This window comes from Populus alba, chromosome 5, assembly GCF_005239225.2.
Source record: "Populus alba chromosome 5, ASM523922v2, whole genome shotgun sequence".
Taxonomy (NCBI): Eukaryota; Viridiplantae; Streptophyta; class Magnoliopsida; order Malpighiales; family Salicaceae; genus Populus; species Populus alba.
This window is the reverse complement of record NC_133288.1, coordinates 16097127-16111677: the sequence shown is the minus strand read 5'-3', so window position 1 is coordinate 16111677 and position 14551 is coordinate 16097127. Positions and strand designations below refer to the sequence as shown.

Sequence of the window (14551 nt, the reverse complement as noted above, 5' to 3'; positions counted from 1 at the left end):
TAAAAAAAAATTCATAGCCGGTAAATTTCTGGATTTTAAGATAATCAATTTAAGGTTCTTGATATGCCAAGTTCAAAAGTTTCATCTCATTTTACATGATATTCAGTTTAAGGTAGCATTTGGTTATTGTCTTGGGATAAATGGGGCGAAGATAGCGGAGACAAAAATATGTTTGGTTGATGAGACAAAGATAAATATATAAAAATAAATTTGTCTATCGCACAGTTTTGAAGTGAATTTATGTACTTTAAAAAATAAAGGTACATGTGAGGATATGTCTTCAAAAATAATATTTTTTATATTTTATTCCTAAAATATTCCAGTAAAAATCTTTCAATTCCAAAATTTTCTAATTAAAACAGATACAAATAAAATTATTATTATCATAGTTTTCAAACCCAACTCAATATCAATTTAGGGTAAGACTCGGTTCACTAGTAAATGTTTGAGTCATAGGTTGGGTTAACCCAAGTTAACCTAAGTCAGCGTAAGAAAAAATAGTTATTATTATAGTTTTGAAATCCAATTTAAAGGTCTATCCAGGGCAAGGCTCAGGTCACAAATGGGGTTGATCATTGACTTAGGTCAACATAAGAATAAAAATAGTTATTATCATTGTTTTAGAACCCGGCTTGAAGGTCGACCCGCCTGAAATAAAGCCCAGGTCATGTGTTAGGAGGATCAACCTGAGCTAACCTAGGGCAATATAAAATAAAGGTGATTATTATCATAATTTTAAAACTCGATTCGATGGTCAATCTGGGGTAAGGCCCTAATCATAGATAAAAAAAGTCAATCTAGATTGACCTGGGTTAATATAATGATAAAAATTATTATTTTCATAGTTTTAAAACCATACTCGAGGGTTAATCGAGACAAGGTCCATGTCACATGTCGGGAGAGTTAATGCGGGTTGACCCAAAACAATGTGTGGATAAAAATGGTTATTATTATAGTTTCAAAACCCGACTCGAAAGTCGACCTAAAGTAAGGTTTAAGTCATTAGTCGAGAGGGTCAACTCGATTAACCCAAATTTTTTTTTTTTAAAAAAGTCAACAGTTTTTTTACTTGTGTTTTATCTTGAGTTGGCCTGGGTTGGGTTTTTTACTGTGCCAAGTCAAGTCAATTTATCCTTTATTTTTTCTTCAACTAAGATCAGTTTAGGCCCCATATTAACTTGTCAAGTTAGTCTTAGTTGTATAATTGGAGCTATTATAATATTATTAATTTTAACATTCGATATAAACTAAAAAAAATATCAAAATTTTAAAAATATATAAGTTTGATAACAATATATATTAATTGTTAAATATGCTTTATATATTATTATTATTATTATTATTATTATTATTATTATTATTATTCTATCTTATCCACCATCACCAAAACAAAATATAAAGATAATCACTTTATCTTGTACATATGCTAGGATCTTTGTTAATTCAAAATACACTTTTACAATATTATTATTTATTTAGTATTCATACTAGGATTTTGTTTTAACTCTTGCTAGTTTATGATCTTTTAAAATATCATCAACAAAAATAAGCTGCTCATGTTTTGTTTTCCAGGATATTTTTCCATGGTCTAAAATGAAAAAAAAGAGTTCAATGTTATTCACAATTTGTTAGTTGATTATCCATTTAGTCTCAAAACAAAATATTTTATAATTTAGTATGCAACAAGGCATATATTTTTTGATTGTGCCTTTAGTAAATGTCTATTAATATCTTAAAAGTCCCAAAAAATTAGAGACATAATTGATAAAAGCTTTTGTTTTGCAATGAAATTGAGAACTTGGCAAGTCCATTCAGACAAATGTATAGAAAGATCAAACATCATGATGCATGTTTTTTCATTCTTGAATTTGATACAAACTAAAAGATAGTGTTTGACATTGTGTTTCAAAAGCGGTTTTAAAAAAAAATTGAAATTTTTATTTATTTATTTTACTTTAAATTAATATGTTTTTGATGTTTTCAGGTTATTTTGATATGTTGATGTCAAAAATAATTTTTTAAAAAATATTATTTTAGTATATTTTAAAATAAAAAACACTTTGAAAAGCAAATATTATTATATTCCCAAACAACCTAAAAACCTAGTTGGCTCATTTTCAAGGAATGGAAACTGCAAACTTCAATTACAAGGGAGTGTTTCTACCTATGAATCTAAAGCCCTATTGAGAAATGGAAAAGAAATATGATAAAATAAAAAAATATAATTTATTTTAAATATTATAGTTTTTAGACCCGACCTGGTAGTTGGTTCAGGTTTCAAGTTTTGACTCGGTCACTTGGTTTTGATTAGGTCGCCTGAGTCAATTTTTTTTAATCAAAACAATATTGTTTTAGTAAAAAAAAAAGTCAATGAGTTACAATTAAGTTTTGCTGAGTCAACCCTGTCATTCTACTAAGTCAGCCAGATCATATTAAATTTTTTTTTTTTTTTTTTTTAACCTGATTTAATTTCAGCTCTAGGTTAACTGGATCCTGGGTTCACTGTTGGGCTGAACTAAATTTCCAAATTATAATAAATATACTCAGATCGAGATGGCAAAAATCAGTAAAGCAGGGAGCATGTGCATGTCATCAAATAAAAAATCTGCTAAAGTGGAAACCAGTGAATCAATTTTATTTCGTCAAATAAATGCCACCTGTCAATAAAACCCTACCCAGTCGGTGGTCCAGCGGCCCACAATAATATATATAATATACAAAAAAAGAGCAGTATATCTCATCATCGTCAATCAATATTAATAATAATAATAATAATAATAATAATAATAAGATGATACTAATAAAAAATTAATTAAGAATGAGGAGAACAGTTCTTCTAAGCTTTGGCGGGATGTCTCTTTTCTCCTCTTCAAGTCATAAGAGTCTATAGTATTATAATCTAGAAATCTTGAGAGCTGATATTTCACCTTCGACCACCCCCTCCATTTCACCTTTTTATTTCTTGAATTTATATTTATAATTTATAATTAAATCTACTGGCCTCCCTTTAACCACCATTTTAAAATTCCTATTTTCACGTTCTTTAAAAAAAATGGGACCAACCACCTACAAAACACAACACTTGACAGAGTAAAAACGTAAATCTCTCTGTGTCCGAAGAGAGTCAGAGTGTGAGACAGCGCATAGAAAGGATTGAGAAGGAGAGCGAACCTTCCCTGTGAGGATTTCCTACTCTCCTTTCCACCCTAAGCACCTGTAGATCCACAACTTAGTGCCCACTCCCTCCCTTTTTTTTTGCCCTTATTTTCTTCACGCTCCACAACTGTAAGTGTGTCTGTCATCTTTATTTTCTTTAAAAAAGAAGTTGGTATCATCTGAATCTCAAGTGCCACTTAGATTTTTTTTTTTCCCTGCCTGCATTTTCTGGTTTGTGCATTTCTTGGCGTTTTCTCTCTACTTTTTTTCTTTCTTTTGGAAAAAGAAGTTATTACAAGGTAAAATCTGTCGTACTGTGTTTTAGCACTTGTTTTGGCTTTTAGTTGGAAAAAAAAAGAAAGCAGTGATTTCTTTTTCCTATTTTTTTTTAAATAGCATAGTAGATTAAAAGGGGTGCAAATTTATCGACATTTAGTGAGGCATTTGGCTCCGGATTCTCTTTTACTCTTTTACTCTTTCTTGTCGGTCTTCTCACAGTTGAAGTGGGTGGTGCATTTGATTCTTATTTGTATTCTTGTTCTGTTGAATTTTGAAAAAAACAAAAAAATATTCTGTGTGTTTTTACGAGGTTTAGATCGAAGCTGCCTTTTCTAATCGTGGGAATTTTTTTGAATAACTTTTGGGTTTGGCGTTTTAGAAAAGTTTGTGCATCAGGTACGAGTTGCTCTTTTATTTTTATTTTTTATTTTTATTCTTGAGGGTAGGGGTGGGGGAGGGGGCATGCATTCTCCTATATTCTGTTTGGTTGCTGAGAAATGGAGGAAAATAAGTTGCTGTAGTGTTCATTGGCTTGTTTACTCAAATTGACCTGATCAATTAGTTTGACTAGCTCAAGGATCTAAGGCCCATGAATTTGCGTTCTTTGTTTTAATTTTATCTTTTCTTGTGGCTTTTTGGCGTGTTTAAGATCTCTATAGTTCTGGGATCTGTAGGATTACAGTGATGGCAGTGTTGTGAATATTGCTTGTATGTCTGGTGATTGTGCGTGATCTTGCAGGGTTTGAACTGTCATTCAGCAGATGATAAATTAGTTTCTTATCCAGCAATGTCGAGGATTACTAGGTGGAAGAATGAGAAAACTAAAGTGAAAGTGGTCTTTCGGCTGCAGTTCCATGCCACACATGTAAGATTTGATCTTAACGATGTTAATATCTGTCTAGCTGTTGCTTGCTACTATCTCGATGAATTTTATTAAATCACACAAGAAATAGACGCAAGAATGTCATCAATTTTTTTTATTGACTTGGGTGCACGTATATGGCTATCGGCATATGTTTATGCTTGTATACAGGCTTTTCAATTAATAATGTGCTCCATCAATTAACTAATCAGATGTGCACTCAACATGCTTACATATTCATTAATGATCTGATTCTAGCAATCTATATATTCTATTGTACAATTCCATAGAGTGGTGAATGCCACAAGTATTGATCATCTTGGTTGCAAAGTCAGAGCATTGGCCTGGTGAAATTCTGAGCGTGGGGATGGGCATATCTAAAACACTCAGCTTTCTAAAATATGTTAACAGAAAAGAAAATAAATTATTGCTCTTTTCTTATTTTCAATAATACAGGCGTTTATTACTCTGTAACCAACACCAAACCAACTACCTTAAGACATGAACTGGTTTTGTTTGATGGTTAACAGAAATGGTGAAGTATGCAGCTCACATCAGTCACTATTATGCATGATATTGAGTTTGAGCTTCGTTATAGCTATGGCTTAATTTGCATATTCTCTCTGCTTGATTGAAAATATTGTTTTATCTTTGCATCTGACACTTATTGTTCTCTGCAATGACTAAATCTCTTATCCCTTTCACGCAACACAGATTCCTCATCCAGGATGGGATAAACTTTTTATATCTTTCATTCCTGCTGATTCTGGAAAAGCAACTGCAAAAACAACTAAAGCCAATGTAAGAAACGGGACCTGCAAATGGGCAGATCCTATCTACGAGACCACAAGGCTTCTTCAAGACGTTAAAACCAAGCGATATGATGAAAAGCTCTATAAGCTTGTCATTTCGATGGTAATATCTTATTTCCCCTATTTTATCATGTGGTCCCTTGACATCTTTGTAACAGATTGTTCTTTAATTCATGTAAATTCCCCGAGATTAATTCTATTTGACCTGAATCTGACTAACATCAGGGTTCATCACGGTCTAGTGTCCTTGGTGAGGCTACCATCAACCTTGCTGATTATGCTGATGCGTTAAAACCTTCTGTTGTTGCCCTGTCTCTTCATGGATCTGATTCCGGAACTACTTTACATGTAAGAGTTCTTGAATATGCTTTCTTAACATTGTCTTAAGCAAGTTGGTTTAATAATACACTTCTATTGTGTCAATAATTGGGTGATCCTAATTATATTTACTCTCAACATACATCTTATTCTAGCATGTTTTAGGAAACTTTTTTTTTTTTTTTTTTTTCAGTTTTGGAGATTTATCATTTACTCCAACATATCTTAATGGTTGTGTTGTTCATTTCCAGGTCACTGTGCAACTGCTCACTTCAAAAACTGGTTTCCGGTAATAATACATAAAAACACGCAAACTTAATGCTTGTCTTCTTCAACCACTTATCTGCAATTTAATTGCTTCCAGAGAGTTTGAGCAGCAGAGGGAACTCAGAGAGAGGGGGTTGCAGACTGACCAAAATAGCCCTGATGAATCCTCTAGTGGAAAAGTATCATCTTCTGAAGGGATTATCAATGATCAGATAGATAAGGTTAGATCATTTGTTTTATTTACATATCCATGCTCCCCACTGCACACTGCACACTGCACACTATGAACTGCTTTCTCAATTTTTCCTGAATCTAAAGGAATGTTGTTTGCTCTGTTCACATAACCTTGTAAGTATGAGCTTATGTTACCTGCTGCATATTCTTGCTTACTCATTTTCCTCATAAAACTATATAATTCAAATTTCTCATGCTGTTCATGCCTTGTGTCAGTCAGCTGTTGGATGATAAGATCTGTTTTAAATCAGTGGGGCATCCTTTTTGTGTTTGTTTTAATAACTGAGTTGATGCAGTTGTAGAATTTGAGGAATGATGCATGCATGTACTTTTAGTGCTTTTGAGTTGCCATGTGAAACAAAGCAGCTTGATATTTATATTTGAAGTCCTTGTTCTTTTGCCTCAGTGTTTCCCGATGATTGAAATGGTTCTCTTTCATCATGATTTGAATCAACAATAAGGTTATTTATTTTTTGGCCTGATTTATAGGTAAATATCAGAGTTAGATTTAAAGAAAAATCTAAAGACCTTGCTTCACTCGAAGAAGAGGTGGGGCCAAATGAAGAATATGCAGACTCAGCTGTTGGATTTGATGGTTCTTCCAATACATCAGAGAGTTTATACGCAGAGAAGCATGATACTTCCAGCACACATGAAATTGATAGCCTTAAGAGTACCGTCTCTGGTGACTTAGCTGGACTTTCCCTCAGCCAAAGTCCTCAGCTGGAAAAAGGGGATCCTTCTGATCATCGATTTTTGGCACAGGGGACGAATGATTGGGTTCATGCCTGGAGTTCAGACTATTCTGCAGATAATGACTTGGCAGCTGCTTATGAAGAGAATGGTAGGCTTAGAGGAAGCTTGGAAGTGGCCGAGTCATCTTTTCTTGAGCTTAAACAGGAGGTATGCTCCTTACAGGGTCATGCTGATGAAATAGGTTATGAAGCCCAAAAATTTGCTAAGCAACTTGCCTCTGAGATTGCTTCTGGAGAAGATATGGCGAAAGAAGTGTCTGTACTGAAGTCGGAGTGTTCAAAGTTGAAAGCTGATCTTGAACAGTTAAAGGTTTCTCAATTATGCCCTCCATTTAGCAGCAGAAATGCTACAGAACCCCTACAGGATCACAGATTTCAAGAATTGAAGCTCAGATGGATAAAGGGGCTTTTATCCATGGAAGATAAGATAAAAGAGCTTCAAAATAATACATGCTTGGGATACCATGAAAGTGACTTCAGATTCCTTCGCTCAGATGTAGAGGAGTTGATTGGTGTGCTGCAGGATCTTAAGCAAGGAACAGGGCTGCCAATTTCCAGTAACCACTTGGTACCTTGTGAAGGATCTAGCCTGAAGGAGATCAGAGAAATGAGTTTACATAAAAATAGCCAGTTTGTAAGTGAATCTGGCTTTGATGTGGACTTATATCAACCAGAACTAGGCATGCTTCATTATCTTAACATTCCTGGCTTGGTTTCTCATGGGCCTGACTCTATAGATACTACCAATGCAATGAAAGGAAAAATATTTGAACTTCTGAGGGAGTTGGATGAATCAAAAGCTGAACAGGAGAGCCTTGCAAAGAAAATGGACCAGATGGAATGTTACTATGAAGCTCTTGTCCAGGAGCTTGAGGAACATCAGAGGCAGATGCTGGGGGAGTTGCAGAATCTCAGAAATGAGCATGCTACTTGCTTGTATGCAGCTGCAACCACGAAGGAAGAGATGGAGACAATGCGCCAAGATCTGAATGACCAGCTATTAAGACTTGTTGAAGAAAAACGTGATTTGGATTCTCTGAACAAGGAATTTGAAAGAAGGACTGTTACTGCAGAGGCAGCACTCAAACGGGCACGCCTGAATTATTCAATTGCTGTCGACCAGTTACAGAAGGATCTGGAACTGCTCTCAGTCCAGGTTTTGTCTATGTTTGAGACTAATGAGAATCTCATCCGGCAAGCTTTTGTAGATTCTTCACAATCATGCTTTGAAGGAAACCCAATAACCACAGAGAGCCAGAGATCTGGTTCAAGTGAAGTTCGCATGGGGAAACTCTTTCAGTTCCAAAATCAGCTTGTCGGGAAGAAAAAACAGCAGTTGGGTGGTGATATTCTTTTAGATGACTTGAAAAGATCTCTACATTTGCAGGAAGGGCTTTACAGAAAGGTTGAAGAAGAAGCTTGTGAAATGCATTTTGATAATTTATACTTGGATGTACTTTCAAATGTTCTACAGGAAACTTTGCTTGAGGCCAGTGACGATGTCAAATGTATGAGAGAGAAAATAAACAAACTTATGCAGCAGCTAGAGCTTTCAACCAAGTCCAAGGAGTTGTTGTCGCAAAAGCTGCACTCTGCACTGAATGATGTTCATGCCTTAAATGAGCACAGGGCTAGTTGCGTTGCCAAGTGCAGTCATATGGCTCAGCAAAACCAAGTTTTGGAAGCAAATTTGCAAAATGTCACATGTGAAAATCACCTTCTTTTGCAGAAGATTGCTGAATGGGAGTCTCTAGTGATGCAATACAGAAGTTACGAGAGCATGTATAAGGCTTCTGCTGCAGAGAACACGGAGTTGGCATGTTTATTGGAAAAGAAAACCCTAGAGATTTGTGATCTTCAAAATGAAATCTTCTCTTTGCAGGAAGAGCTGAAAACTTTCAGAACTGAATTTGATGATCTGGCTTCTGTGAAGGAAAAGCTGCAGGATCTAGTCAATTTCATGGAGAGTAAGTTGCAGAACTTGCTGGCGTCCTATGACAAAAGTATAAATGGATTGCCTCCTAGTGAATCTGGCGATCATTATTTAAAGCCCCAGGATTTAACTGGTGTCATGATGCAATTGGAAGAGCTTCAGCATAATTCATGTGAAAGGATTCTCCTGCTCATGGAAGAGAAGAAAGGTCTGGTTCACGAGAGAGATATTGCTCAAGTGTCCATCACTGCAGCTAAATCAGAGATTGCATTGCTGAAACAGAAGTTTGAACGTGATATACTGAACATGGTGGATAAATTCAATGTGTCAAATGCTTTGGTTGAGCAGCTTCAGTTGGACGTTGAGGGTATTGCTTACAAACTCAAGGTTAGCTCTGAAGTTGAAGAAAAATATGCACAGCTACACAATGAGCTATTTTCTGATCTTGATCGCTTGGAAGCTCAGTTGAAAGAACTTATTTCTAAGAACCAGGACCTTGGTCATGAAATCTTGGCATTAGATACTGTTGCTAGTGAACTTGATAAGACTAAACTGGTTGCAGCAGAACTTGCGATAGAAAACCATGCTTTGATGGCATCTATACAGGATAACAATGAGGTGTCATCAGGGATTGCATCACAACTCGAGAGTTTGAAAGGAAGTTTGCAATCTCTGCATGATGAAAACCAAGCTCTGATGGCATCTTCACAAGATAAGAAGGAGGAGTCTGCTCAACTGGCTTCAGAGTTGAGCAACTTGAAAGATAGCATACAATCTCTGCATGATGAAAACCAAGCTCTGATGGAAGTTTTACGGAATAAAACTGAGGAAGCTGCCAACCTTGCATCAGAGCTAAATAGTTTAAAAGAAAATTTGCGATTCTTGCGTGATGAAAATGAAGCTTTGATGGGATCTTCACAGGATAAAGAGGAGGAACATACCAAGCTTGCAATGGAACTAAACTGTTTGAAAGAATGTTTGCAGACTCTGCATGATGAAAATCAAGCTCAGATGACATCCGCAACGGATGTGAAGGAGGAATCTACCAAGCTTGTGTCAGAGATAAACAGTTTGAAAGGAAGCTTGCAATCTCTGCATGGTGAAAAACAAGCGCTGATGATATCTATGAGGGATAAAACTGAGGAATCTTCCAAGCTTGCATCAGAGCTGAACATTTTGAAAGAGAGTTCACAATCTTTGCACTGTGAAAACCAAGTTTTGATGGCAGGTTTGCAGGATAAGACAGAGGAATCTGCCAGGCTTGCATCAGAACTAAACAGTTTGAGAGAATGCCTGCATACTTTGCAACATGAAAAGCAAGCTTTGATGGTGTTTTTACAGGATAAAACTGAGGAGTCTGCCCAGCTTGCTTCGGATTTGATCAGTTTGAGAGAGAGTTTGCAATCTCTGCGTGATGAGCTGCATGATGAGAGAAGCTTGCGAGAGGGGTTACAGAGTACAATAGTGGATCTAACTTCACAATTAAACGAGAAGCAGTGCCAGTTGCTCCAATTTGATCACCAAGAGTCTGAATTGGCTCATCTCAAACACCTGGTATCAGATCTAGAATCTGAGAAAGCAAGAGTTTGCCATCTTCTGTTGCAGTCTGAAGAATGTCTTAATAATGCTCGTGAAGAAGCTTCCACCGTTTCTGCACTAAAAACTCAGTTGTCTGAGATGCATGAACCTCTAATAGCTGCTGATGTTCGATTCATTTTTGCAAAGACTCAATATGACAGCAGATTTGAAGTGCTTCTTCGTCAACTACACTCCACAGATAGGCTCCTTGCCCAACTTCAGAAGAAGCATATTGACATGGAAACCACCCTTAATCGGTGTCTTGCAAGTGAAACCCAATATGCTGAAGAGAATGTGAGGTTGTTGACAAATCTCAACTCTGTTCGGTCTGAACTAGAGGCTTCTATTGCTGAAAACAGGTTACTTGTTGAGAAAAACAGAATTGTAAGAGCTGAGCTTGAGGAATTCAAACACTACTCTCAAAATGTTGTGCTTAGTTATAAGGAGGATAAAACTCAACATTCTCAAGAGGTTGAAAAGCTGAAGTGCATGTTGGTGACATCTGAAGAAGAGATTGATAATCTGGTGTTCTCCAAGGTTGAGCTGGAAGTAAAAGATCTAGTACTTAAAGCCAAATTGGATGAACAGCAAGCTCAGATCATCATGCGTGAAGGATACTACGATGAATTAGTGATGGTACAGAAACACTGCAATGAGCTTAACCAGAGGCTTTCTGATCAGATTTTGAAGACAGAAGAATTCAGAAACTTGTCTGTCCATTTGAAAGAGCTCAAAGACAAAGCTGATGCTGAGTGTATCCAGGCTCGTGAAAAAAGAGAACCTGAAGGACCACCTGTGGCCATGCAGGAGTCCTTAAGAATTGCATTTATCAAAGAGCAGTACGAAATAAGGCTGCAAGAACTGAAACAGCAGTTGTCCATCTCCAAAAAGCACAGTGAGGAAATGCTATGGAAATTACAAGATGCGATTGATGAAATTGAGAATAGGAAGAAATCTGAAGCTTCTCATCTGAATAAAAATGAAGAACTGGGAATGAAGATATTGGAATTGGAGGCTGAGTTACAATCTGTAGTTTCTGACAAACGTGAAAAAGTGAAGGCTTATGACCTGATGAAAGCTGAAATGGAATGCTCATTAATAAGTCTCGAGTGCTGCAAGGAAGAAAAACAAAAACTCGAAGCTTCTTTGGAAGAATGCAATGAGGAGAAGTCAAAAATTGCTGTTGAACTCACTTTGATGAAAGAATTGCTAGAGAATTCCAAATCACCAGGGAACATGCAGGAAGAACAAAATGATGTATCTTGCAAAGTGGATTGCTTTATTGTGGACGCTTCAAACTATGGAAAAAAGAGAGCACACACAGTCCCTTTGAATCGTCCATCCAGGAATCCTAACCAGAAGTGCATGGGAAGAGATGGTTTGAGGAATTGTGAAGAAGCAGAACTTGCATTCCCTGCTTCTGTTGACAGAGTTGATCATTCGAACACACTTATGCATGAACAACCTGAGCAGGTGATGAATTAAGCGAAAAATTGGTCACCTTGTTTAAAATTTGTTCAGCATATCTTAAGTTCAATTATGTTATTGCAAGAGGATAGTTAAGTATATTCGTGAGTAGTTCATGGTAATAGATATTTATCTGCATTACTGTAAATTGAGAAGAAAATTCAATGTTTCTTAATTGAATCATGTTGCATATTCACAATTGGAATTTTATAGATGCTGCAAGTGTACCTCTCTATTCAACCTTTCACTTGTATCATCATTTAGTGACGTGTTAGTTAAAAAAAAAAAACCTTTGATTGCAATCTCAAAAGTCCAAGCTTTGCTGTTTCTGAATTTTGTTACTTTCCAGTGAAAAAATAACAGAACTTTATTTTGGAAGAACTTGTTGAATGAAAGAAAACCTAAATAGGAAATGAAATAATGTAATTGTGATTGGATATCCGTGTCCTTTTTTTTTTTTTTTTTGTAGTGGTTTTTGTTTTAAAAAATTTCTAGTATCGTTTTTGATTTTGTACTTCCTTGAAATTCTTGTTTACTATTTTGTATTTGAGCATTATTGATCAGTCAATGGTTTGAAGTAGGAGTATTTCATATCTTTTAGCGAGCCAATAAAAAATTTGAATTTCTGTAAAGAAAATTGTATTTTGGTATCCTTATTCTTCAACCTCTCTGTATTGCAGAATTTACAATGTTGGAAGGTTTGCCTCTAACTATTTATTTGTGTAATCGCTTATCAGGATGTTCTCGCGTCTTGTGGGATGAATGGGCTTAAAAGTTCTGCACTTACAAATCAAGACAGGTTGCTGCATAGTGACATGAAGCATTTAGCTATCATCAATGATCATTTCAGAGCTGAAAGTTTAAAGTCTAGCATGGACCACTTAAGTAATGAGGTACACATATCTGCACTCTGAAACCAAGGGAGATGATGCCTGCATATTGCTCATCTGTCAAATAATCTTTTTCACAGAAATGGAACATAGGTCTTAGATCACCCTAGGGCCATTTGGTAAATGCAAATTTGCAACATTAACTTCTGATTACTATCTGATGTTTATTTTTTCTGCATGCAGTTAGAAAGGATGAAAAACGAGAATTCACTGTTGTTGCAAGATGATCATGATTTTGACCAAAAGTTTCCAGGCTTACAAAGTGAATTTACGAAGCTACAGAAGGTAAGTTGTTATCCCCACCTTTTAGTGTGATAGTTCTCTTCTTCTGGATACTTAACTTCCTGCTCTTTGCTCAGGCCAATGAAGAACTAGGAAGCATGTTCCCCTTGTTTAATGAATTCTCAGGGAGTGGAAACGCATTAGAGAGGGTGCTTGCATTAGAAATTGAGCTTGCTGAAGCATTGCAAGCAAAGAAGAGATCAAGCATCCTTTTTCAGAGGTATGCCATTTAATACAGCTTTGAAAATACCTGAGACACTAGAATTGCTTTTGGCATTGGTAGAAGTATAGAAACTTCTCTTCTTAACCTTGTTCATTTGCCTTGCACTAGGTTGCATAGTAGATGGCCAAACTTGTTCAAGAATGATAGGAGAGATTTTCATATAATATTTTTTTATAGATACTTCCCTCGTGCGAAACATATATTTGATGATGCTATACACTAGAAGAGCTAACAAGATTCTAGGATAAAACCTAAACTTAAAGAAAGCTAATGAATATGAAATTTTCCCATTCCATACCAGTTCTTTCTCTAAACAACACAGTGACGAGGAAGCTGTATTCAAAAGCTTTAGAGACATCAATGAGTTGATCAAGGACATGCTGGAACTAAAGGGAAGGTATACAACTGTGGAGACTCAACTGAAAGAGATGCATGACCGCTATTCTCAGCTAAGCCTTCAATTTGCAGAGGTTGAAGGTGAGAGGCAGAAGCTCACGATGACTCTCAAGAATGTTCGGGCATCAAAGAAAGCCCTATGCTTAAACCGGTCCTCATCAGCTTCCCTTGGGGACCATTCCTCATAGCCATTTTGACAAGCCTCCTATAGTGCCTTATTTACAGTCTCAGAAATCCTATTTACTGAGTTCAGAAGTTAATATTCCCATACTTCCATCACTACTTAATTATGTAGATTGCTGGTTACTATTCGTTGGCTAATTATCTGTCACAAGTCAAGTTGCAATACGACAAGCCTGCAATGGATGCAAAAAGCGTAGAGGCAGATGCATCGTCTGTAAATAAAATTGCATTTTGCTGGTTGCTTGCATCATAAGGTATAGTTATAACATTATGACCTTTTTGGTCTCTTCTGTAACTCATTATCCTGTATAGCAAATCAAATTCTTTGATCAGCGAAACCAATTTTGGTTCGTAACTCAAAAGCTCGCAAAATGTCTTGAACCAATTCGTCCTCGTTGCTCTGCTGAAAATGCCTCTCCCTCCACTCTACCAAGTCAACAAAATGGCCATATAATCCAAGATTAAGAAAACCATAAATGCTTCAAATTTAACGTCAATCGGAGTTTCCATAAATCAAATGAAGTATAATGATGCTTGCTGCACTTTCTCTGTACCTTTTCAGAAGGCAGTGTGATTACAACAGATCAAAGCAAAGCCACACACTGCATATGAGAGGCACCAATACCATCTGAAGCATCTTCAGAATACTTTTTACTTGCAACTACAAGATTGCACATGAGCACCCCTCCCGCCTTTCAACATCATCTCGATGATCACACTAAACTACATAACAAGTCAAGATTGAAAGCAGGAAAGTTTCTATATGTTCCTTCTCTAACTCTTTACCTATTCTCTGTATCTGTACAAGCGCACACAGAAGGGAGAGAGAGAGATCAATACATTTGCCAATTACCACCAGACATAAGCTTTGGGCTTACCACCACAAAATGCAGATCAGGAGCCTTAAAACATTAGA

General features: G+C 36.3%; 1 protein-coding gene across 2 annotated transcripts; it reads left to right on the top strand.

Annotated features, from left to right (window-relative positions):
- The first annotated feature begins 2855 nt into the window (after nucleotides 1-2855).
- On the top strand, nucleotides 2856-13973 carry LOC118029331 (uncharacterized). 2 transcript variants are annotated; one of them, XM_035033208.2, is made up of 11 exons: nucleotides 2856-3285; nucleotides 4175-4300; nucleotides 5012-5212; nucleotides 5335-5457; nucleotides 5679-5716; nucleotides 5792-5915; nucleotides 6418-11667; nucleotides 12399-12554; nucleotides 12735-12836; nucleotides 12911-13053; nucleotides 13358-13973. In XM_035033208.2, exons 2-11 carry the CDS (start codon nucleotides 4223-4225, stop codon nucleotides 13638-13640), a joined length of 6498 nt encoding a protein of 2165 aa, XP_034889099.1. In that variant the 5' UTR covers nucleotides 2856-3285; nucleotides 4175-4222; the 3' UTR covers nucleotides 13641-13973. The 2 variants fall into 2 exon arrangements, with proteins under 2 accessions (XP_034889099.1, XP_034889098.1); XM_035033207.2 differs by lacking the exon at nucleotides 2856-3285 and adding an exon at nucleotides 3420-3831.
- Nucleotides 13974-14551: the final 578 nt, after the last annotated feature.

What these genes read in the sequence shown, in the direction of transcription:
- LOC118029331 (XM_035033208.2), top strand. Translation starts at nt 4,223, where the DNA reads ATGTCGAGGATTACTAGGTGGAAGAATGAGAAAACTAAAGTGAAAGTG. An exon ending in AATTTACGAAGCTACAGAAG is followed by an intron (nt 12,837 to 12,910) that starts GTAAGTTGTTAT and finishes CTCTTTGCTCAG; the next exon opens with GCCAATGAAGAACTAGGAAG. An exon ending in TCAAGCATCCTTTTTCAGAG is followed by an intron (nt 13,054 to 13,357) that starts GTATGCCATTTA and finishes ATTCCATACCAG; the next exon opens with TTCTTTCTCTAAACAACACA.